The sequence below is a fragment of the Mastigoproctus giganteus genome, chromosome 14, assembly GCF_048544385.1.
Source record: "Mastigoproctus giganteus isolate SK-2022 chromosome 14, ASM4854438v1, whole genome shotgun sequence".
In the NCBI taxonomy this organism is placed as follows: domain Eukaryota; kingdom Metazoa; phylum Arthropoda; class Arachnida; order Uropygi; family Thelyphonidae; genus Mastigoproctus; species Mastigoproctus giganteus.
This window is the reverse complement of record NC_143588.1, coordinates 39,739,395-39,765,704: the sequence shown is the minus strand read 5'-3', so window position 1 is coordinate 39,765,704 and position 26,310 is coordinate 39,739,395. Positions and strand designations below refer to the sequence as shown.

Here is a 26,310-nt window from a genome sequence, read left to right as displayed (position 1 = left end):
CTAGAGCGCATGTGCTATAGTAGAAACGTGCACGTAGAATGCACGTTCAGAAAATATTTAAGAGGGGGACCCTTAAAATTGAATTATGCCTGGGGTCTCTCAAGTGCTAAATCTGTCACTGATTGGTCACTACAAACGTCCAATACTTGATTAATTGACTGATGGAGACTTTAATTTAGCGTGCATTTGAAGAAGCCAACACTGCTGATGATGAAGTAGATAATGTGCAAACAAAGGAGTTCACCATCAAAGAATATGGAAACATATTTCAAACTCTGGAAGCTTTAAAACAAAAAGTTGTGGATGCTGACTCCAATGTTGTCCAAAGCAAGCAAGCATGCCAAGATATGGATAAAGTTTTAAACAGCTACAAGCCCATGTATGAAGACTTAAAGAAAGAGAAAACAGTTCAGTCTAACTTGCTAAAATATTTTAAGAAAACGTAATAACATAATTTCTAGAAAACAGGCCTTGTGTGTCGGGTTGTATTATATCATCAAAGTTTCTTGCGATGATTGACTAACTGGTTAAAATAAATTTATTAAAATAAAAATATATATATTCATAAGATAAAACAGAAATAAAATAAAACCGTTAAAATATATAGTAGCTTTTGAAGTGAAGTGCCTCTTCATCAGCTAGTGCTATTGTAACCATTAATATATACTGAAGTACACCAGTCACAGACTAGCTGATGAACAGGCACTTTGCTTTGAAAGCTACAATATATTTTAATGCTTTTATTATATATATTTTAACTCATTTATCTTATTGTATTTTAATGCTTTTATTTTATTTGTTTTATCTTATGAATATATTATATTTTTATTTTAATAAATTTATTTTAACCAGTTAGTCTGTCGCCACAAGAAACTTTGATGATATAACATTTTAGCATTAGCATTAGTAGAGGCATATGATGCAAGAAAGCAAGCTTATTCAGCATCAGCCAAAAAAAAAAAAAAAAAAAAACACCTCTCCCATTTCACCCCTCTGTTCGTTCGAAATACCTGTCCAGTTGAGCCTTAAATTTGTTTAGGCTATCAACTTCAACAACAAGTGATGGAAGTCGGTTCCACCAACCAACCACCCGCTGGCCAAAGGCAAATTTCTGCACATCTATCCGACATCCGTCCTTCCTCAATTTGAATTTATGCCCTCTGAGGTGATTATTCTGAGCAAGATGAAGAATCCCATTGGCATTGAGCATGCTAAAACCATTCAAAGCCTTATACACCTCTATAAGATCACCTCACCGGTGCCTAGTCTCCAGACTGTAATTTGCAAAACTTAAGCCTTTCTTCTTAAGAGCAACCCTTTGTTCCATTCACTAATCTTGTTGCCCTTCTCTGTACCCGTTCCAGCAGCTCTACATTCTTCTTGAAATGAGGCCTCCAGACCTGTATACAGCACTCGAGATGTGGCCTAACCATTGCCTTATACAAGGGAATAATCACCTCCTTTTCCCTGCTGGAAAAATTCCTGTATATCATTGACAAGACACCATGAGCTTACTCTTGCAGCTTGTCTGCACTGCTCAGAGAACTTCATATCTGCCTGTACAATTACCCCCAGGCCCTTTTCATTCTCTACCACTGTCAGTGTAGTACCGCAGAGTTGATACGTTGCTCTGTGGTTACAGTTTCCCATATGTAGTACTTTACATTTGTCAATGTTAAACTTCATTTGCCACCTCTCAGCCCATCTGTTCAACCTTTCCAGATCCTGTTGCAGCAGCATAGCGTCAGTAGTGTCCTTAACAACCCTGCCAACCTTTGTATCATCTGCAAACTTGGACATTAAACTTGATATACCATCATCAATATCATTCATAAACACCGAAAACAACAACGGACCCAACACTGAACCCTGAGGAACTCCACTAATAACATTAGTCCAAGTTGAGCAGTGTCCATTGATTACCACACTCTGTCTTCTGCCACTCAACCATCCCCTTATCCATAGCAGCAATTTGCCTCCAATGCCACACTTCTCCAATTTGTGCAGCAGTCTTCCATGCGCAACAGTATCAAAAGCCTTTCTAAGATCCAAATATATAATATCAAAGTTATTCCCTGCATCCAGTTCTTTTGTGACTACATCATAGTATCCAATCAAATTGGTCAGGCAAAACCTGCCCTTAACAAAACCATGTTGCATCTGAGCTATAACTGAATTCTTGTCTAGATGATCCTGCAGTGCTTCTTTAACCAGTGTCTCCATTAATTTACCTGGAATAGAAGTTAAACTAACAGGTCTATAATTACTTGTGTCAGCCTTTGATCCTCCTTTGTGAATTGGGGTTACATTTGCACATCTCCAGTCTATGGGTACCTCCCCTGAGTCCAAAGAAGCTCTCATAATTATGGCTAGGGGTTTGCTTACTTCCTTTGCTGCCTCCTTTAATATAACTGGATAGATCCCATCCACCCCAGGTGCCTTTTTTATGTTTATCCTCAACAATCTCTCCTCCACTTTCCTCTCAGTTATTACAAAATCATCAAGCTCACTGCCAATGTTTACTTTACCTACGTCATTCTCCTTCCTGAATAACTCCTCATGCGTGAATGTAGATGCAAAATACTCGTTTAGATTGTTAGCCACCTGAGCAGGATCCTCAACTGTTGAACCATCAATATCCAGTGGACCAATCTGATCCATCCCTTTCCTTCTTGAGTTTAAATAGGTAAAGAACTCTTTTCTGTTTTTCTTTGCATCCTTTGCCAAGGATTTTTCGTAGTCTGCTTTTGCCTGCCTAATCTCCTTTGTGACTTGGTTACAGACCAACTTATATCTATCATAGGCTTCCATGTCACCCATTAATTTGTATGTATTCCATGCATTTTTCTTCTCTGCCACGTATCATTAGTTCATCTGACAACCATTTAGGCCTAAACCTTAAACAATATTTCTTAGTTGGTATGTAAAGCCTGGTAGCTTCCAAGATTAGTTCCTTGAATGCTTCCCATTTTGAGTTTGTGTTGGTAACATCATCAGTTGGTCCCACTGTATAGAATTTAAATACTGTCTCAGACCATCATAGTAGCCTTTACAAAAACCCTTCCCTTTACCTCTGATGGTAGTTACCTCCTTGAGTAAATCCCACTTCAACACACTGTGATCACTGCCACCTAGTGGTTCATTTATCTGCAGATTCGTAATGCATGAAGAATCACTACTGATAATCAGATCAAGAGTATTGCTCCCTCTTGTTGCCGCACGAACATGCTGATGTAGAAAACAATCATCCAATAAATCCACAAAAACCTTGCTAGTGTGTGAGTGACCAACCCACAAATCCCAGTCAATATCTGGGAAATTAAAATCCCCCATTATAAGACTCTCTGATTTACTGGCCCACTCTATTTCCCTGTACAATATCTTATTATACTCATCAGAGTCATTAGGCCTATAGCACACTCCGACTCTCAATTTTGATTTCCCTATGCTTATGTCACACCAAACTGACTCGACACTGCCCTGTCCATCGATGTCGACTGGCTTCACTTCCTTGGATTTTATGTGTTTCTTAACTAATAGCATAACTCCTCCTCCCCTCCTGTCCTGTCTATCCTTTCTATACACATTGTATTCCCCAAATTCCAGTTCAGCATTCCTTATATCTGTGTGACACCACGTCTCTGATATCCCAACAATATCTGCCTTTGATGTTTTGAGCAATACCTCAAATTCATCATATTTATTTACCAAACTCCTAGCATTGGTGTACACGCAAGTATGCATGCACCTGTTTCTATTCTTAGCTACCCTAACACAACCCATGTGTTTACTTGTACCCCCATGATTCCCAGCAGTCTCTGTAATATCCTGCATCTTATTTTCCAGGCTGCTGCTCATTCCAATAGAAGCAGTGCAAGAATCACTTTCTCCTCTGCCAGTGGCTACTGTTAATCTATTAGTCCTTGTATCCCCCCAATCTAGCAGTTTTCTGACCCTCCTAACATTGCCTCGACAGCATCAGCAAATATTCTTGCACCCTTTCTATTTAAGTGTATCCCATCCCTGTAGAAGCAATCTCTCCTAACAAGTACAGTCCAGGCTGAAAAAAAAATTCTACCCCTTGAGCCTTGCACAATCCCTCCAGGGCGGAATTGATCGACAAGGCTCTCATCATATACTCCCTCCTATCGTGTCTGGGCAGAATTGCAGACACTTTCAAATTCAACCCTAATTCACGGCTTTTTTTCAACAGTGACCTGTACTTTCTAAGTAATTTGGCCAGTCTCCTACTCTTAATATTTATTAGTACCAACGTTTACAACTATATCGCCTTTTGTGCCCTTAAAAGATGATATCCGCTCTAAAACGTCATCAACCTGTGCCCCTGGCAGACACACCCTGGTCCTATTCCACCTATCCTTTTTACAAAGCATGTTCCCCGTTTCCCCGACAATAGTCTCCAACAACTACTAGTTCCTGTGGGACCAGCGCATTCTGCCTAGGGGGCTGCCTCTGTGTTGCCTGATGACCAAGTGCAAGCTCTGGTGTTGATGTGGGCAGCTGAGAGCTTGATGGGCCCCTCAATTTATTTCCTTCGAGGGCATCCACCCTGTCCTTCAAGCTCTCATAAAGGCCCATAACAACGCTGAGTTGTCGCCTGATTTCCCTGCACTCCTTACATCGTGCACACACAAAGACATCCCCCTTGGCAGTATCATGTCCCGTACCCAAGTGCTCCGCACACTTCAAGCCAACAGTGCATTTTAAAAGACTGTGATTCAGAGGGCAACTGCCCCCCTCAGTTCTCCTCTGAGCCACAGCACTCCCATTAGCTTGAGCCTTTTGCTTTGCTGCTCTGGTCTGAGTCATGATTCCGATTTAATTCAATAAAATTTCAATTTCAGAACAAAATTAAATCCTTAAGTTATATCCGAAAACAGTTATAACGCTATATTTATTTTTTCGGTATCGAGTGTTTTCTACAAGTTCCCTTTATACGACTTCCGTATCACGTGTACCACTATAGTTATGTATTAATTATTTGTTATGGTTAAGTCATTATATATATATAGAATTAAAAGTACAATTTAATTGACAATAAAGTTTATCAAGATTAATAGATTTACTGATTAATTGACAATATTATATTATGCACTATACTACACTAAGCTTATGCTATTGTGTAAAAATGGCGGGAATTCACGAACGGTACTTCTACGGACTCGTAAGTATTGATTAGCTTCCAAATCTCGCTATCTCAATTTAGAATAAACTAAGGATCCTGACCAGGTCTATAATCTACTTATAGAAGATAATTTGATATAACAGTTGGTTCTTCTCTGTTCCAAGAGCGTCAAAGAGCTTCGTCTGTTGATTTTCTCTGCTTAGTTTTTAATAAACTTGAATCAGAAATGCATTTTTATTATCCTTTGGTAATAAAAATGTTAATAAACAGATAAAAAAACTTGTGCTTAAAAAAATTTTTTTTTTTTCCATTGGGATGGGACCATTTTTCATACTTTGTTATGATAGCTTCGAATAGTATGAATTTGTTTAATATGATGGCTTTGCAGGATTCGTTATTCATACTAATTTGAGGCTTTGCTGTATTTACATTGCTGAAGAATATGCCATCAGGCTAGCACTGACTTGTTGATAACTCATCCAGCTCGCAGTCCTTAATATGTACAGACTCTGAGTGCGATATATGACTTGAAAAGCAGCTCTCTCGTTGGTCATCAAAAATTTGATCCTGTTTATGGGACTGCAAAACCAAGAAACAGTTACTCAAGTAATATTGGATCCCTCTATATTCATGTATCCCAGGAAATGAACTGACAGACAAAGCTGCCACATACACTCTCCTCATATTTTAATATATCTGTATAGTACAGCAGAATTATTGATACTTCACACACATTTTAAAATAATAATACAAAATGGCATAAGATCTAGCAGACAAATTAACAGTAAACTTTTTTTCACATTAAACAAAAACCACACCATGGAAGTCCAGAACAAAACAAGACAGAAAGAGGTTGTATTAGCCAGAGTACATATTGGTCATACACATTTGATTCCTCCATTATCTGTTGATGTGGGATTGGGGGATTGTTCTCCCTTCACAGCCGTATTGATGTTTCAGCTTGTTACGTATCTTTGAAATTGCTGTATATTGTATTATAAGTTTGACATTGTTGTTTAATGGCTTACTTTACGAGGGTTTCTTGTTGTAGGGGATAATTCTCCCATTCAACTGTTAAATTATTTTTACCATGGCATTGGTACAGGCAACCACTTTATATTTGTAATTTAAGTTTTGATAATGTGCTATTATCATTTAGTAATGATAATAGCACATTATATACCTTTTGTATAATTGTATTATAAGTTTAGATTCTGTTAACAGCTTTCAACTTTGCACTTTAACTTTCTTTTCTAACTTCTTCATTTTCAGGGATGTCTTCTTTCTGCTTCCCTCCCCTATACTAATCTCCCTAACTAAACCTTCTATTTCGTTTCTTCCTTTCAGTTGAAAACTCTGGGCTCTCAGGCTTTCCTGATAGTTCCAGTAAGTCTCTCTGGTTGAAAGTGGACCCTGGTGCACCTCCTCGTGGCAAAGGTTGGCAGTCAAGGGGGACCTGGTGTTCCCTGGCTGCGAAGTCGGCAGGTGCTGGTACTCAACACTCAACAACACACCTACATTCACACACTTGCCAGCCTTGGCCTTTTGCCATTTCAAAAGATACAGCAGTATATAGGGGAAACCCTGGAGACTGCAATTAAACAAATGCACCCGACCTTGTCCTTAATTAGCTGTTGATGAGAAACAAGCCTACTGAATGCATAAAAATAACATTTTTATTTATGCATATTTATGTGTAACTTGCAGTTACACATTTTTGTTTAACACCGTTATTATTGCAATATGCAAACAACAACTGTAAAGTTCCTGTTGAACTTGCAGGAACCACTGATATAGATGCATCTAATCAGAAATGATGCAAATGTAAATGGCTGTTTCAGTTTTTTTAAAGCAAGACCAGCCATATAATAAATTATAGCTTAACATAATCTTCAGGATGTTCTTCTGCAGCACAGGCAAACTTTACCAGGCACTTCTTAGCCTTAGTAGCCCTTGTGCTGATAAATTCATATACCAACAGCCAATATCAGCTATTTCTTAACATACTTAATTCCTACAAAATTTCTCATTTCATTGTGTATATTAAGTTTAATTTTTTTTATTTAAATTTTTTTTTCGCTTATGAATTTTTTGCAGACGAAGATGATGATTTAAATATTGAAGATGGAGAGGAAGATGATGATGTGGATGAAAATGCAGATGAAGATGGAGAAGATGAGGTCGGTCTTGACTACCTAGAGAAAGAAAACATCGATGTTAGTACAATTTTTATTATAAATTGACTTTACTGTTAGAGATGCATTAATGTACATAGGAAAACTTCTGTTGGCTTCTGCATATTAGTACATTTGTTAAAGTGAAAGCTCTACATTTTCAGAGATTTGGATCTTCATAATGAAAAACTTATAACTGTGCGTGCATGCACATGCACACACATGTGCAGAGAGGTTACTCAATAATATATAAAGTTTCAATAAATAAATAATAAGCAGCATTATATTAGTTCACATAAAAATGAGATAAAGATTGCAGCTCAGTTTTCTACTGAATACTTTGATAATATATATATCATCTCATAATTTAATACCAGTGTTTAATTACAGCATAAAAATGCAGTAGATAATTCAGATTTTCGAGGGCTAATACGAGGCGAGTAAATCTGAAAATTATGCTAACTCTGTTTACTCCTTAGTGCAATCCTTAAGGATTGTGTATAAGTTGAATTGGAATAAAATGAAAGCAATTTTCCCCATAGCAATACATAAAAATTATACAGGTTCTTTCTTACATTTTTACAAATAATATACCCATGAATAACAAGTTAAAGAGAAACAAAGAAAATCTAAAAAATTTTATTCAGATTTGGGCTGAAACATGTTTTAGGTGTCTAGTTGATGTTTTTTTGTGTCGTCCACGTGATTTTGAAATAATTTGATGTTTCAATAATGACCCGACACAAAGACTAAATCATGGAGTTGGTTAAAAAAAAGAGGGGATTACTAATCTTTGTTAAGACTTTTTTTTTTTTAAATTTACATACCAAAGAATAATTACAGCGAAGAATCTGTCAGTATGGTGTATTGGTCGAATGATATTGATAGACTGTGCTACCCATGGGATGTGTGCCTCGTGGGTAGCAGTTGGTAGGATGGTTGTCCTCCCCACACTGGGTAGAAAAGACCCCAGTTTGAATCTCATTGATGACTGAAGGAATTTTTATGGATCTTAGTTGGCCTCAGGTGAGGGTAGATGGTTTTTTATCCAGGAAATTTGAGTTTTTCGTCCTGCAAACGAAAAATTGACCTCAGAACACAGCAATTTACAGACAGTATAAACTGAGCAACATGGCCTTAGTTGCTGATGCTCCTAATAACAATGCCTAAACAAAAAAAAAATAATAATAAATAAAATAAAATAAATAACCATAGCAATTGTGGGAACAAGACAGTTCAGTTCTGATTGGATGCTTGGAACATTGAGATATTTCTTTGGCATTTTACTAAAGGAAACCATCATACTTAGATTCATATGACAGTTTAATGTTAAAACTTTATTTTTTTCATACAAAGAAATTACAGTTTTAACATCACTAATGTAAGCATTTCATTTCATATGTTCCGCTTAATATGCAAAATAGACTTGCAACACTTGATAGCAAATTAAAGTGAGTGAAAAATGATCAATTTATTGCATAAATTCACAGTACTTTCTTCTCTCTCTTTTTTTTTTTTAAATTTTGAATGTAATGGTAATGCTGCCAAGTTGTAAGGTTTATCACTCCCCCCCCCTCCCCATTTTGAAATAAATGTTATAATTGAGAAGAATCTGTCAAAAAAAAAAAAATGTTATAAATCTGTAGTGTTAACAACTATTTATTATGCATAAATTCATAGTACTTTCTTCTTTGATTTTGTATTCTCTTCCACTTCCCCCTCCTACTCTCAGAGGTTCTCCGAAGCTATACACTGAAAGGACAGAATTCACAGGATACTTGGCTCCTGAGCAACATGACTGTCACCCCCCCCCCCTCGCTATTGGACGAACCCACCACTTAGCAGGTATATATGTACACTGCATTCACGTAGACAGTAATTCAATGTCAGTTTGGATAAGCGTTGAGTTCACTGACTTTGATAGTGAACGCCCGACGTATGGGTCACTTCACAGAAGTGGTACAAAAATTGCACTATCCCAGTTCGACGGTATCAAGAGTGTATCGGGAATATGCATTTCCAGAATAACATCTCATCGTGGACAGTGCTGTGGCCAGAGAAAGGTGGTTGGTGAACGTGGCCATCAACACCTATCTCACATTATTTCAGCCAACCAATGGTGGCAACAATCACTGCCGACTTCAATGAGGGAGGTGCCAGAAATGTCTGCACCAAGACCATCGGGCAATCATTAGCCATAGGTTATGGGAACCACTGACCCACCAGAGTCCCACTGCTGGCACCATGACATGGGACTCGAACGCCTCAACTGGGTGAAAGAACATTGGCACTGCACCTTGGCTGATTGGAGATAGGTCTCCTGATCCAATGAGTCCTGTTTACAGTTATTTCGAGTGGATGGGCGGGTGCGTATCTGGCAGAAACTGCACGCACCCATCACACCAACAAGGAACTGTTCGGGCAGATGGATGGTCAGGAATGGTCTGGAACATGCGTTATCTAGATGCAACTCTGAATGGTCCAGGTTACATGTCCATCCTTGCAGACCGTTTGCATCTTATCCTACTTCCTATGACCTTAACATTTTCTCTATGAATATTGCCTATTTGACGTTTAGGAATTTATATTAGGAATTAGCCATTCCGGTATTGCACTTTACGATATATTTCCATTTTATTGGCTTTTCTTTGCTGATATTATCTTACTATACCAGGATCTCTTTCTTATAGGGTCGGGAAGTTACGCTCCCGGTACCATCCTATGTACAATCGTATAGACATTATTCCTTCGCTTTTTACTTTTAACTATCTTATTCTTATTTTTCATACCTCATGAACTATTAGAGCAATTCGAGGGGGGTTGAGGTACTATTACTTTAACTAGCCTTCCATCAGTTCTCCTTTTGTTAGCTAATTTAGCTTATTATGTTTAGTAGATTATTTGGTTCTCAGCATTGCTTATTTATTATTTTGTTACAGCTATCGGTTGGGCTAAATGTCATCCAGCCTGTCTTCTGCAAAATTACTATTAATTAGCTACTTAATTTCTATTTTATTATATTATTTTATTTAATACTTAACTCATGGTCCATTTCGACATCTTTCGGTCTTAGTTAAAAGAAACTGATGGCTCTGCCAGTTATGGGTTATGTATTTTGTCAAGTCCCTTGCAAAGTATCTTTTCCCATGGTTGGCTAATTATGTATATTTTTTATTGAATTTAATATTTATGTTTAACCATTGTTGCCTAGGGTCCGGTTTATTCTTGGATTCCTTCGGATATTTTAAACTACAGGACGGCTTCTACATTTTTACGATTTAAAATTATTTCATTCCGGCAAATATATATATATATAGAGTAAACCCCTGCTATTCGTGGTTTCTGTATTCAGTTTCGCGATCGCCGTTTTAGCATAAAATGAAACAAAAAAAAATGTGAATTTTAAAGCGCCATGAATATTTTCCGCCATAAAAAAACATGGGCGTGGCTAAAATTATCTTTCCTGGTCAAAACAGCGCTCAGTGGGTGTGGGGAGAGGGGTGACAATCGCTAGCGTGGATGTTTCTCGCTAATCTTGTTCAGTATGTGTTATGTGCTTGTCATGGAAGGTTTCGTCGTTTGCTTTTAATTTATATTCTTATAAATTGAATAAATTTATCAATTTATAAATTGATATGCTTAGAAAAATGATAAATCTACCGTTTTGCAGTGTAAAACAGACTTTTTTGCGTGTGTTAACGGAAGAAAGTGACTTTATTGTGGACAAGTTCTTTCTAACCCCTACAAAAATATGGCTACGAATAACAAGAGAAACGTGAAAATATCAAAGAAGGCGATGACCTTAGTGAATAAAATTGAGTTATTAGATAAAATTTCTAATGGTGAAAGTGTCTCCTCAGTGGCAAAACATTATAAAATCAATGAGTCAACGGTATGATCAATCAAAAAATCGGAAGAAAAAATCCGCCGTAGTGTCCCTGAAAACGCGCTAATTGCTTCAAAAATTTGCTCTGTAACTCGTGATGTTAAATTAGAAAAAATGGAAAAGGCTTTAAATCTGTGGATAGAAGACCGAACTCAAAATAAAATTCCGTTAAGTTCACTCATCATTCGTGAAAAGGCGGGATAAGTTTTTTTGCTAGCAAAGGCGCTGGTTTGAAAGATTTGTTTGAAATTTCTAATGAATATTAAATTGTTTCTTATTTTCATTTCGATGCCTTTATTACTATGGGAGCCATAACTCAGTATTCGCGACATTTCTCAGGAACGTAACCCCCGCGAAATAGTGGGGGTTTACTGTTATATATTTACTATAAGAAAAATTGACATTTCTGACATAAATAATGAAACAAAATTTGTCCTTTTGTGGTGCAAAGGAACACAACAATGATGCAGTACACTACAACAAACTAAACATTTGCTAAAACAGGTGCGAAGACAGTAGGGGTTGAAAGATAAAAGGCACATTAATCTCCCAATGACGACTTATAATGCCACTTCTTGTTGCTTATTTACAACTTGCAAAAAATCTGTTTATGCCTATTCTAATTACTACTTGAATTTTATGATTTCTGGTTTTTTTTTTTAATTTGGAGTCTTGAAGTGTCCCGGTAAATCGAGAGTCTGTTGTACTCATTTTCATTTTTGTAGTGGTGGTTATACTCTTAGAATCTGTGTACTCTCATCCAAGAGCATAACTTTTCCCCTCCCTGTCATGTCTTCTTTCTGTACATAGTGAACTTCATGGTAGGTTGCCTCCTTCATTGTTAAAATGTTACAAGATGAACACTGTTTATTAATTTGTTTTTTTTTTAAATTTAAATGCTGCAGGAATATAAGGAAGTATAAATTAAATGCAGCAGCAGTATAAGGAAGCACATTATTGTCAGAAGAAGAGTGTAAATGTTTCAAAGAACAAAAGTATATGTTATTCTGAGTAATTTCATTTCAGTGGATTTTTTTTGGGAGGGGTGGGAAGATTATTTCAAACCATATCACTTTCATAATGATAACCAAGCAGTACAAACTAAAGATGCAGAGAACAGATCTGTACATGTTACTTTCAGATATTCCCATAATGTCAGCATTTGATGACTTAACCAGTACTTCAGATTCATCCCAATTATTTAGTATTCTCCTCGAATTATATATGACTAACAGTGTTGAATGAATGTTTTTGTTCAGTGAGACAAGCACACCCAGAGTTTATTATTATTGTGCATTTATTATGAGGTAATATTTATGGTTCGCTGTACTGATCTGCTTTGTGTATTAGTATTTTATATGAAAGAGGGTTTTTTAAATGTACATTTCCTTTATTTACAAAAATATAGGAAGAAAGTGAAGGTGATGACTATAATCCTGATGGAGTTGATGATGACGATGACAACATTGAAGACGAGGATGATGAAGAAGGTAAGTTAACTTGTTTGAATTTTTGGTTCAATCTCTCCTCCCCCCTCCAAATTATTGCTCACTTATAGAAATGAGAATTAAATGGGGTGGGCACATAAAATGTTTTCTGTTGATAATGCACTGTAATGAGATTCAGGAACATATCTTAACATTTGTCATATGATTCATTAGTGATATTACATGTACTCTCAAATGCACTACATAATATTCCTAAAATTATTTCCTTTGCATGTCCCCAACCCCCCCCCCCCACCCAACCCATATATAGTATAGTGTAATTTGTATACAAGTACCACAAAAAATTAAGTCATCCTGTGTAATATTTCGATTAATAGTCTGTAATCCTTAGCACAAACCACTTCATGAATTCTTGTTGGAAGGGATTCAGTTACTTTATATTATTGGAATATTCAGAAAACAATCAATCATGTTATTCATTCAGGTTTTGTGGATGCTGTTTTGTTTTTCACTGTCTGTCTTTCAAAGTAGGTACTATACATACATGTTTCGTATGGTATAAATATAGTGACTTAACTCCAATTTGAATGCTCTGCTTTATGTTCCTTGTGACAGTTTAAAACAGAGGCTCTCTGAAATAAAGTTGTCATCCTGGAATACTGAAATCATGAAGAGTTCCTCAGATGCTCAACAGAAGGCACAATCTGATCATCCAGAATATTTTTATAACCAGTCTTATTCATCCTCATCAGTATTCCAAGTGTGGGACCTAAGTTCATAATGGTTAAAATCAGCAAGGCACATCCCTTCCCCCACTGCGAGTTTGTGTGGATGAAATGTCCTGTTTCTCTTATACTAATGATCTCAGTATACAGTTTTTATGGGTTTTTTTTTATGGGCAGAACATTAACAGTGGCCCTTTTCAGTGGACTCTACTCCAGATATCCATGTCACGAAGCTCTCTTCACAATGTTCTTGCAGAAATTGGCTGATAAGGTCCTTGGTTAGCTGATTGCAGGTTCTTGTCATGTTTTAAATCTTTTTTCGTCATACTAGATGCAGTATTCGCCACTTATTGCAAATTTTAACCACAATTCTGTCACTGATTTCTGGTTGATAAGACTTGTACCATTCCATAAACTTATTACTTTTCTTTCTGAAACACCTACAAATTCATATATTTCTTTAACCGGATGTTGTTCTTCAGAACTGACTAATGCTATACTTTTTTTTTTTTTGTTTTTTTTTCCCCACTCACTGACATTTCTGCACCCCACCTTTCCTTTTGAAAGCCCTTGCTTTGTTTCTTCACTTACAGCCAGTATACCTGTCAACAGAGAAAATGGGCAGCCTTGTAACTTAATTTCAGTGCTGTAAGCAAACCAGCATAGAAGATACAAGTTTTAAATCTGTTATCAGGTGCAGGGCAGGCAGCAGCCCACACCATAACCACTCCAAAATAAACTGCCCAGAAGACAACCCTTACCAATTAAATACCCACAATGCAATGCTACAAATAAAATTAAAATTATTTTCACTATGACGTCACAACCACTACATTCAAAAAATACATCTAACCCAAATCTAACGGGAGGTTGCAAGGCAAGAGCACCACTCACCAAACATAACAACCCTGGTTCAAGCCCCTAACCTGAAAGGCAAAAAGAAATGGAAAAATAATTTCTGAAATTACCACTAACTATTGAGAGAAAAACATTTTTTCCCCCTGATCCCCTCAGGACATTGTCAAGTCAAATGCATGTACTGAAAATCATTCGGTTCACCCCCCCCCCCCAATACTACTGCCACTTTTCTGACCATCCTTGCGACCAACCTAACCTGCACTTTCCCCAGTTTACTTTTATGCTCTCTTATGTGTATGTTGTTGTGAGCAAGAGTAAGGATTCCATCAGCATTTAGCTTATTCAGTCCGTCCTTAGTCAGTTCTTTTGCTGGTGCCTAGTTTCCAGAACTGAAGTCTTTCTTCCTGAGAGAGAGAGACATTTTGCTCCCCTTATTAATCTCATACTTCTCTGAACCTGTTCCTTTAACAAAATGAGGTTCTTAGATCTGTATGCAATATTCAAGATGTGGCCTTGCCTTTGTCTTTTATACAGCAGGATAATCATCTTTTTCTTCCTGGCAAAACCCCATGATCAGTTCTAGAAACCTGCCTGCACTGCTCAGAGAACTTCCTGACTGCCTAATTAGCCCCCCCCTCCCTTTTTTGTCTCTGCCTTCAGTGTGGTATCATGCAGTTGGTTTATCATTCTGGGATTGCTGCTACCCATACGCAGTACCTTGCTTTGTCACTTTTAAACTCCTCAGCCCATTGCCTAATTTTTTCAAATCCTGTTGCACTAGGACACCCTGATTAATATCATTAATCACCCTATCAACCCACATATCATCTGCAAATTTAGATATTAAACTTGGAGTTCATCAGCATCTTTAATAAATATTTAAAGCAACAATGGACTGTGCACTGAATCCTCTGAGCCCCATCCTTGAGGGTTCAGTGTGCAACAATTTTATGACTACCATATATGTTCTGCCACTCAGCAATCCTTTTATCTGTAGGAGAAGCTTCCCCTAATGCCATACTGCTGCAATTTGTATCATAGTCTTTCATGTACGATAGTTCCAAAAGCTTTATTGTACGCAATGTCAGTTATTGGTTGTATTCACTTCCTTTGTAAAGGTAGTGATGCTGTGATTTCTGTCTAGATGTTCCTGCATTACTTCTCTAACCAATGACTTCATTATTTTTCCCGGAAGAGAAGTCAGTCTAACAGGTCTCTAATTACTCATTTTGCCTTTTGGTGAACTTTGAGAGACACTCATACGAGGGGGGTATCAAAAACTTTGTACCCTTACCTAGAAATAATAGCCCTAGAAAGGTGAAATTCGCAGGAACACAGAAAATCCTTTTCTGTGTACTCTCCATGTATAGTTACACATTTCTCCCATCTGTTGATGACTTCCTAAGACAAAATCAAAGTGGCTTCAACAAAATGGTTTCTTCATTTTTTGAAACAAGAAGTCTGATGGTGCTAGGTCAGGAGAATAGGGTAGGTTCACTCTAAAAAAAGTTCTTAGCATCCGCATTACACAAATCCAACAGTTGGTGAGAACATTTCATTCCACCTCCGCAAAGGCGACAACCATCTTGGAACCCATCGTGCATAGACCTTAGACGTGCAGATGGTCATGTAAAATGCTGTGGGCATACTTAATTCCCACTGAATTTGCAATTAAATGGTCACTAGCACCAGCTGCTCAACCTTTGCGGCCATCTTACTGTCTGTGGATGGCCATCCTTCTCTTGGCTCGTCAAAGACACTTGTACGACCACATTGGAACTTCCATTTCCACTTTTTTTTACAGTGTCATAGGATGGATAATTCTGCCCATACACAGCTTTCATTTCTTCATCAATTCCCTGAGCTTTCTTGCCCTGCAAATGCAGCAACTTGATCACTGCTCGATACCCCACTTTGTCAACCATAGCATCCTTCCTCAGATTCTGGGCTCCACCTCTGGTGTACGATAACGAAATTTCATTTGTTAGTTATTGAATATGTAGACAACTTATATTAAAAATGGCATCTTCCTACTGAAGTTTTATCCAGGTTAGGGTACAAACTTTTTGATACCCCCCCCCCCCCCCTCGTATATCTCCAATCAATACTTGGATTCTGGTACTTGGATTCTGGGACCTTTCCTGAATCCATGCATTCTATCATAATTATGGCTGAAGATTTGTCCATCACTGTTGCTGCTTCTTTTAATGCAGGGGTGGGCAACTTTTTTCGTCAGCGGGGGCCGAATGAAATTTTCGCACCATGATGCGGGCCGGAATAGATTGAACGATTTAATAAAAAAAAATCAGAACCTAAAAAAATGTTATATTACTTGAATTAACAAATTATTAATGTATTTTTAAAAAAAATATCTGAATGTCCAATTATCATTGAAAATGCAGCATTTGGCATCAATTTTTCTTTTTTTTTTTAATTGGCTCATTTTATGGGCTATAAATTATATTAAATTAAAAATTGTAATAATTAGAAAAGACAAAATATCTCGCACCAATATTATTTTTTTCAATAAGAAGTCAAACCCAAAGGAACTTCGTTCGTTCGATCGATGCGACAATAATAATTAGGAAATAACTCTTTGACGCTGTGTAGAATCACTTGGTTACTGTTGTACTGGCTGCGATTCCCGATTAAACCAAACGTTTACGGCGAGTGTAGTCAGGTATGGATTTTCTATATTTATGCATTTACCGAGGGGGCTGGATTCAACATCGTTGCGGGCCACAGCCGGCCCGTGGGCTGGCTGTTGCCCACCCCTGTTTTAATGTAATTGGATAGATCCCATCAGGCCCAAATGCCTTACTTACTTTTAGTTTTAACAATTTCTTGGTTATTACATAAATTTTTACCTCTAAGTTATAAGTTGTGTGCTGGTATTTCTATCCTTAAGAACTTCTTTGTAGGTGAATATAGATGCAAAATATTCATCTAGCGTGTGAGCAACCGGAACAGGATCATCAATAGTTATGCAGTTTGTATTTAGGGGACCCAATGGTTCATCTATCCCTTTGCTTCTAGAGTTAACATTAGCAAAGAATTCTTTGCATTCTTAGCTGAAGGTGTTTTGTAATGTGCCTTAGCTTGCCTAACTCCATTAGTGGCGCCTCTGTAGCCAGGAGCAGCAGTGTGTGGCACACACTTCTTGATTAGACCGGGGTTCGAGCCCATGACCACCAAATACAGAGGATGTGGAAAGCTCAAGGCATGACCACTGCATATCCCCGGAGCAATATGGCCTTAGTTGCTAATGCTCCTAAAAAAAAAAAAAATAAATAAATAAATAACAAATAAATAATAAAAACTCCATTAGTGTCTTGACTGCTGACTTTTGTTTGTATGCAGTTTTGAATTTAATTGGTATAGAAAGCTTAGTGGCTATCTAGGAAAGCCTATCTGGATACTTCCCATTTAGAATCTGAAGTTAGGTAATTGTTAGTCCCACTGAAGGGAACATAAGTTGTCTTTAACCACTGTATATTGACCTTTAGCTGAGCAAAATCTCTCCCCTTTACATCGTAGTAGTTACACCACATCAGTACACCTGCCTCCTAGTAATTCTTTTATTTGCTGATTTTTAATGCATGAAACTGCTGATAATCAGATTAAGAGTATTGCTTTCTCTTTGCCTATTAAAGTAGTTGTATCTTTATTTTTTATAGCCTGTGGACATTTAGTTGATTTTTGCTTATTAGAATCGGCATTTATTAGGAGCAAAATTAAATTTGCAAACGTGATCACTATAACTGGCAATTGCTGTAATAATAGTTGATGCTAAAAAGACCTGAATCCGGTATTCATGATAAAGTTAAAAAATTCTGCAAATGCAAAACAAATATTTTAAAAATAAAAAAATAAATTAAAATAGAACTTCATTATTGTCATTCATACTGCAGTGCCTCTCTAAAATTCTACCTGCCTACTGGGTAAATTGTTTACAGCTACCTGACAAAAAACTGCTTTCCTCCTTTTGAGAGTGAAAATGCCAATCCCCTCATGTTACAGAGCAGCTTGGTGTATCACATTTCTTGCCATGACTGCAGTGGTTGTTACATTGGGGAATCTAACAGAAGACTCAGAACACGAGGGCAATCTGGTCTGCTGATTCAGAGCACTCAGTGGTTGTAGATCATTATTGGTCATCTCAACCCACACCTAGACATTGACCACTAGCGAAATTACCACCAGCGATTGTGGCCAGAATCACTCCACATATCGCTTTGCCATGGTGATTTTAATTGAAATAAAGAAGCACGTATTCAACCTAGTATGGAGGCAGTTATCCTTCAGTGTGATGAATATTGGTATGCATCCCATGTATGTGCTTTGCAATCACAGCTACAAACGTCTAGCTTAACAGTAATTATTGCATACACTCGTGCCACACTTCACATGACACGACCGGCATTTTGTTTTCGTACTACCGTATTTCAGCTGATGAAGAGTCTCCTTGACTTCTGTATTAATTTGTTTTTGCTATAGTTTACTTTATTAAAACAGTTCTATCTCAACATATGTTTTCCATTTGTCTGGATTAAGCAAAATTTTAACTTTAATAATTGATGTTATGCACATGGATTTAGCCTGCACAAAAATATTTTGTTGCCCTTGTTTTTTTAGGAACAAATTGCAAAAATGTTTTTACTGAAAACAGCATTAAATGCAGTTCAAGTTGATAAGAATTTTAAAGCATGATAAATAGAGGTGAAAGTGTTGGAATGGCATTTCTATAAAATACATTAGTGAAGTTTTTTTCTAATGCCTTTGCATAGGTGGCAATGTTAGTTACTGATTCAGTTATTGATGAAAACTGCTGCTGCCTTTCTATCACCTTACTACAATAGGTGGTAAGGAATGACAACAGCTGGTATTCTAATATTCCTTATATTTTATTACGAAGATATTAGCAAGGCAATGCTAAATCTGCCTCTTACAACCTTAGCATACAAGGTTGTAAGAGGCAGATATTTGAATAGTTTAAATATTGACACTATCCAAATATCATTTAATAATGGGTGAATACTAATTCACCCATTATTGAATTGGAAAGTGTCATCTCAGTGCTAGTCCCATTTGGTGTGAGAAACAACTTTGTCAGTAACTAAAAAAAAAAAAAAAAAAAATTAATTTTTCAGTTGCCAGAATTTTAAATAAACTCTTCTTATTTTATTCTTTGTAGACAGTAAATTATCATATGTTTTTATATATATATAATTGTTATTTAAAACTCAATAAAGGCAGGCTTATAAAATGCATCGTGTTGCTGTAAGAAAAACACTTTTCTATAATTTGCCCAAGGAATGGAGTTTTTTGTAAAAACATACGAAGCATTTTCATTAATCAACGAACATATGTTATAGCCCTATGATTTAACTTGATCCATTTTGGAAGAAGATTGCAGTTTATATCAGTTATTATCATTAGCACATGCGATTAAATCCAAGCAGAAGTTGGAACAAAGTATGTTCCGTAATACACGAATGCATTCATTAGTTCATGAGATATTCATGTTCTCTGTCTCTCTTCAATGCAGGATCCTGCATGAACTTGGAAGGACCACTTGACGAGAGAGTTTTCAGTAAGGGGGAGATGCCCTCTAAGACGGAGGTCATGCAAATCTTTTAAGATGCCAAACCTCCAAGTTGGGTCATATATTTTATCCATATCAAAGAATATAGACATACAATATTCACATTTTAGGAAAGCATTCCAGTCTAATATGATGGTGTAGAGTGGACCAGTTTCTTAGGAAGCTGCACTGAATGTTGGAGAGAAGGTGGTTTGATTCTAAATTCCATATTAAACAACAATTAACCATTCTCTCCAGGATTTTGCACAGACTGCTAGTCAGAGGGATAGGATGATAATAAAGTAGGGATTTTAAGATCCTTTCCTGGCTTTGCAAAGGCAAGAACAGTTGCCATGGGCCAGGCATGTAACTGCTCTTCAGTATAGGTTTTATTATATAAAAGGAGCAGGTGATCCATAGATGAAAAGGTGCTTAATCATTTCTAATGGATGATATGGTCCAACATGATATGGTGTGAAATTTAGCGCCTCCGTAGCCAGGTGGGAAGGAGCAGCAGTGCATAGCACACACACACACACTTCTTAATTAGACACTGCGTTCGAGCCCGTGCCCACCAAATACGGAGGATGTGGAAAGGTCAAGGAATGACCACTGCATATCCCTGGAGCAATATGGCCTTAGTTGCTAATGCTCCTAAAAACCAAATAACAAACAACAACAAACCTGTTTTTCACTTATGTTTCAGGACCAGAAACTGGGGAATCCTGGAGCATTGGCTATTGCAGTTGGCTCTGCAATAGTGCATCCATTATAGTCTAGGATTGATAAGGGTGAGATGTATATTTCTCTTCATTTTCTGGATTTTATCTCAAACCACTTTAGTGCTTGCTGGTAGACCGGTAATATATGATGTAAAATGGATCCATGATTCCTTCTGACTCTGACGGGGAGTGTAGCTTGCTTTGGCTTGTGCATGTTTAAAAGCTATAAGCCTGGCCATATTTTGCTTTGCAATAATTTTACTTAGCTATAGAAAAGTGTAATTTGGGATTCCACTTTAAACACTCAATTTATCTAGCAAAAAGATGCCCAATCCTTTAACATAGCTACCAACTCTACAGGTTTATGGAGAATCCATCTTTTATACTTGATTTTACCTCACTTCTGTGTCACAATTGCAATATAATTGGTATCGTTGTTTCTCTGTCTCTTTCTTCTTGGTTGGGGACGCAGACTTAAAAAAGCTTGAAAACCTTTTCTTGTTATTGAACACAGCCATGAGAAACATCTGAATAATAACACTGCTGCCACTGGTTCATATAGCTGTGTTTCCCCAAACTACTGAAATCTGGACCTATTCAAAAATGAAAAAAAGTTTACAGACCCCTATCTGTAACATGCATATGTGTGTGTGTGTGTGTGTATATATATATATATATATACATACATACATATATATACACACACACACACAACATGTTATGCATATATAAGATTGACCACCATTTTGCTGATCCTCAGGGGGGTCCGTGCCGATCTAGCTATTCAAAAAAATAAAATAAACAAAAATCAAACTTGATTTATGGGTTTTCATTTCCACTCCCAAGGAAGCTGCCCTCTCTGTTTAGAAAGAAGTTAATTAAAAACTAACATAATTTAAGATTTATTTTTTTGTAATTAATATCAATTAATTAATTAATTCAGTCATAGTAATCAGTCATAGCGAAGTGCAGAGAATGTACGACGAACATCAAAACAGGTTTCCACTCCAAACTTTACCATAGTGAGCTGTTGGTAAAAAAAAAACTCCAACCATTTCCACTCCGAAGGAAGCTGCCCTCTCTGTTTAGAAAGAAGTTAATTAAAAACTAACATAATTAAAGATTTATTTTTGTAAAAGAAAATAGATGGGTTCAGCCATTGTTGTGATTTGTATGTTCATATAATCCAATGAATTGTTACTACTACAAAAATTTAATGCACCCAGTTGAAGTTGTATGGCTCTGACTAAATATTGTAAATGCTAAACAAATTTGGTGGCCAACTGACTTTCTGTTGTTTAATTCCTAAGGGCAGAAAAAGTTTGCTGGCTTAAAACAATTCACAGGTGGCAAGCTGCCTAGAAATAACTTCAGCTTAAATGTAATCATATTTGGAGAACAGATTTTTTGAACCATTCACAGATGTTTCTGGTATTTTTCACTAGTCAATTTTTTTTTAAAATGAAGTATCAGGTATGGTGAATTTCAGTGCGGTAACCTACCAGACTATTATGAATGATGAAAATATTATAAATTATTTTCAAGTCATTCTCAGCATCTTAATAATTTCTCATGGTAGTGGTGACTGAGAATATTCAGGCAGATGAAAACTACAGTTCAGCTCATCTTTCTGGCGAAGCTCTGGAAATGCTCTTGACAGTCAACTGTGAACAGTAGTACTCTTGTTATAAACAAAATTTTTTGGTTCCGTGTTCCTTATTACAGTTTGTAATAGCTTTGTTGAAAGCCATCAATCAGTTTATTTCTAACAGACAATCCACACAAAAAAATGCTAGCTAAGCTAAAAGCAGATTGTGCTCCTAAAACTTGGATTGCATCCTTAATGCATTGTATTGCATCCAATACAATCTGGGAAAGGACATGATGTACAAGATTGCAGAGAAAGGTTACAGTTGCTTCATCTTCTTGCAAATTCCTGTAGATCCCCTCAAAAAACTGCAAGAATCCCTAATTCTTAAGTCACCTTTAATTTTTCTTCATTTTCGATTTGAAAAAAAAAAAAAAAAAAAAAAAAAAATCGAAAATAAAGAAAAATTAAATGTGATTCCAAGTTTTCTGACAGGAGTGTATATGCATGATATATTGTTGGTAAATAATCTGTACCTGTTATCTAATTTATGTGCTGAAATTCCTGAAGGTGGATGTGTTGAACACTTACACTACTATCTTAAACGAAGTGCCAGAAGGTTTTCAAAATAAAAGTGGCATTCAAAAAGTTTGGGCTCAAAATATGAGGGGTTTATCTGACGACTCTGGTAACATTACTTTTTAATATAGTCAGTCCCTTTGGTGTCAATGCACTTTGCCACAAATGCTGCAAAGAAATTTTTCTTGTGGGCCTCTAGGAATGTCCACTGCAGCAATGATTTTATTGCCAGTGGGAAAATGAATGCCAGCTAGGTATTTTTTTTTTTTTTTTCAAGTTAAGAAATATGTGAAAGTCCAATGATGCTAGATCTGGAAAATGGTGGATATTCCCAGATTCAAAGCCACACATGCAGTGCACCCATGCCAATAACAGGTGAAGCACAGATGTAATTCTTTGACTTTTCCTCAGCATTTGTCTGATGTTTTCATGTAAGCATCTCACAAGGTCTGCATAATGTGCCTGTCACTGTCTGGTTTTTCTGAATATGATTTACTAGCAACACTCCAACAGCTTCCCAAAAAAAACAGTGCCATCACTTTTACAGCAGAAGGAATTGACTTGGCTCTCTTTGGCCGTGTTTCCACTGTTTTGATTTCTCCTTTGCCTTTGGCTGAAAGTGATGGGTTCATATGTTATGCATGGTTGACAAACCTTGCAAAGAAATTTGCTGCTGCTTGAAAACCATGCAAATATTCACTTGACTTCACAACTCTTGTGTGTTTTTGATCTACTGCCAACAACTTTGGGGTACACATGTTCAGATGAGATGCCCAAGGAAGACACGCCAGTGTGCTGAACTGTTACTTGCTAATCACTCATTAACAGAACATGCACACTGTCAACAACTTTGCAGTGGATATTGCAGGTCTTTTACAGTGTTGGCACCTTCCTTGTTTATTCTGCTGTCTACTTTTTAACCATGGAATACAAAAGGGCATTCTTTCCCAACGTTCTAACCATTTCCTCATAAATTGCCTTTGGCATTTTTCCTCCTCTCCAAAATATTGGAAGACTGCACAGTGACTGATTTTGTCTGTATTTTCTCACTCACACAATTCTGTTGACTTCTGGACATGTAATTAAAAAAAAAAAAAAATTTAGCACTGTACCTCTACTTATTATCAGTCCACAAACCTTTTGACCATCCCTGATAGTGCACTTCACATGAATTACAATATTTTGTTAAATAAATAAATGACCGAGACAGTAAACCATTTCAAGTGAACAACATTCACTTTTATAGCAGCAAATTTACAGCAAGAAGCTCATTTCTTACACTGAAACAAAAACAGTAACACCTTAGGAAGTTCCTTATCTGTATGTTTTGCTTAATAACCATGTGTAAACAACAATGTGAGTGACTTCTAAATCTGCAGAAGTTAAACTGTGTCATTAGTAAAGATACAAATAGCCTTTTATCTTGAAATGACTCTCTCATGCAATAGATATTAACTTTTAAGTCCCAAACACAAAGATACATTGAGAAAGGGAATTTCATTGCAGCACTGATAGAATAATGTTATATGTCCCAATAAACTACTGATACTATTGCAGAGTTAAGAAACTTGCACTCCCATTATAGCCTTTTCTCACTCCTTTGATTATTGAATATATTTATCCACATTTGTGATGGAAGTGATTGAAAACATTTGTAAACAGTTTGAGCAGGCGACTGTATATTTGAACTCTTACGATTAAAAAATGAAAATACTATTGTATAATTTTGTCTTTCTTTTTTATATAGTAAAGCTGTTATTTTCAAATTGCAGTTATATTTTTTTAAGTACAGGAAAAGTTTACTGAAATGCTTTGATAACTGAAGTATTTAGCTTAATTAGATCTTGGTCTCTTTTACTGTCTTGTTATTTTTGAATTATTTCTGAATTTAGCATTTTATAATTTGGGCACTTACCTTTTTCTAGGTGAGTCACCCAAAGGACAGAAAAGGAAAAGGGATGATGGAGATGATGATTGAACTCTTTAAAGAAACATTTCAATCTACATCACGAGCACCTCATCAACAGGACTATGTACAGTATATATAATACATCATCAAAATCACCATTTGTGGGACAGTGGTTGCTTATTATGAAATGAGCACAAACTTCAGGCTTTAAGAATGCGACACATCTGTGTCAGGTAGATTATTGAAATCAATCAGACTTTATATACCATTACACAGAAATAAATTAACTCTTTTTAATAGAAAGTGTACAGTTTTTCTGAACCAGACATTTTCTTTCTGAACTAAAGTCACCAGTAATCATTCCATTATCTACACCTCCACACATCATGTGAACAATTTGTATGAAAAATTTTGGTAGTTTAGAAACAAGCTTTATTCACTTTCAAACATGATTTTTAGATTTCAGCCATCTTTTACATTATCATATTTTTAAAAGTGTAACATTTACCCTGAATCATTTCATTATTTACATCACCGTGTGACTGAGATACCTGGTAATACAACCTGAGCTGTTAAAGATTAGTACTACTGAATTTACATGCCAAATGTTTCTAAGGAAATTGTTTGCTGGTTGCATATTAATTTTAAATAGTTTGATGTAAAATTTTATATTGAATATGTAATTGTTGGGCATCCTATATGCAGCAGAATGCTGTTTATGTTGTATGTACATTTGAGCAAAGCTGAGAAATATTGTAAGGAAAACGACTGTTGTATCACCAGATGTAGACCAGAATAGTTCATTAATAAATTTACAAATTATTTTACAATGTAAAAATTTCCACTGGATTGAAAATAATAAAAGACTGAATGTTTTTTGTTTTCTGTAGTTTTTAAAATAGTGCTATATTACATAGGAGTCTGTGCCATTTCTTTATCATTACAATGAAGAAAAATAAGCAGTGGCATGTCCAACCAAATAATTTGATGAAATGAGAAAGAACATAATTTATTATAAAATTTAACATTTATTGCCAGTTGTTGAAAAAAAAAAAAGTATATTTCAGATATTTTTAAAAATGATATAATGTTCCAAATACATGATCAGCCGCACAGAATGTAAAGTCCACTAACAACAGTAGAAAACATTGACTATACTCTTTTTCTTTTATTATTTCTAAATATTAAATTTTAACAGTGAGTGAAATCAGTACTGTGTAGCATATCTTGTAATGACAGGACAGTTTTGGTTATTAGCTCAAAGTCATGTTTTTAGAATTGAATAATATGTATTTTAGTTCAATTGCATCATTTAAACACAGCTAAATATAGATTAGCAAATTTGCAGTAGCGGCATTGTTTAAGTTACATCTCATATTGTGAATACCTTCATGACAAGTTGCCATGACATTGCACTACTTCGAATAAGTAACGCTAAGGTCTTCCAAGAAATTAATTTTTCAAGTAAAATTTGACTTGCTGATGCACTTAAAACTCGACAATAACAATTTCAAGCTGCAGAATGTGCAAGGTAATTATATTTTCACATTCAAATAAGCATAATAGCAGCATAATGCCTAGAAAGATATATTTGCATCTTTTATAGCATGGTTGTGCAAAATTCACTGTGCAGTGAATTTTGATGGAAAGACTCTTGACTCTTCATTTCAGGGTCATAATGGTGGACACAG

At 36.2% G+C, this 26,310-nt stretch overlaps 1 protein-coding gene across 1 annotated transcript in view; it reads left to right on the top strand.

The window, feature by feature from the left end:
* The window catches only part of LOC150075076 (acidic leucine-rich nuclear phosphoprotein 32 family member A-like), a 141,477-nt gene extending 115,982 nt beyond the window's left edge, over window positions 1–25,495 (top strand). Inside the window, exons 6-8 of the mRNA XM_090388271.1 lie at window positions 7,244–7,362; window positions 12,615–12,696; window positions 24,636–25,495. Of these exons, the coding sequence (XP_090244397.1) occupies window positions 7,244–7,362; window positions 12,615–12,696; window positions 24,636–24,688 (254 nt within the window). The 3' untranslated portion in view covers window positions 24,689–25,495. The remainder of the gene's footprint in view (window positions 1–7,243; window positions 7,363–12,614; window positions 12,697–24,635) is intronic.
* Window positions 25,496–26,310: the final 815 nt, after the last annotated feature.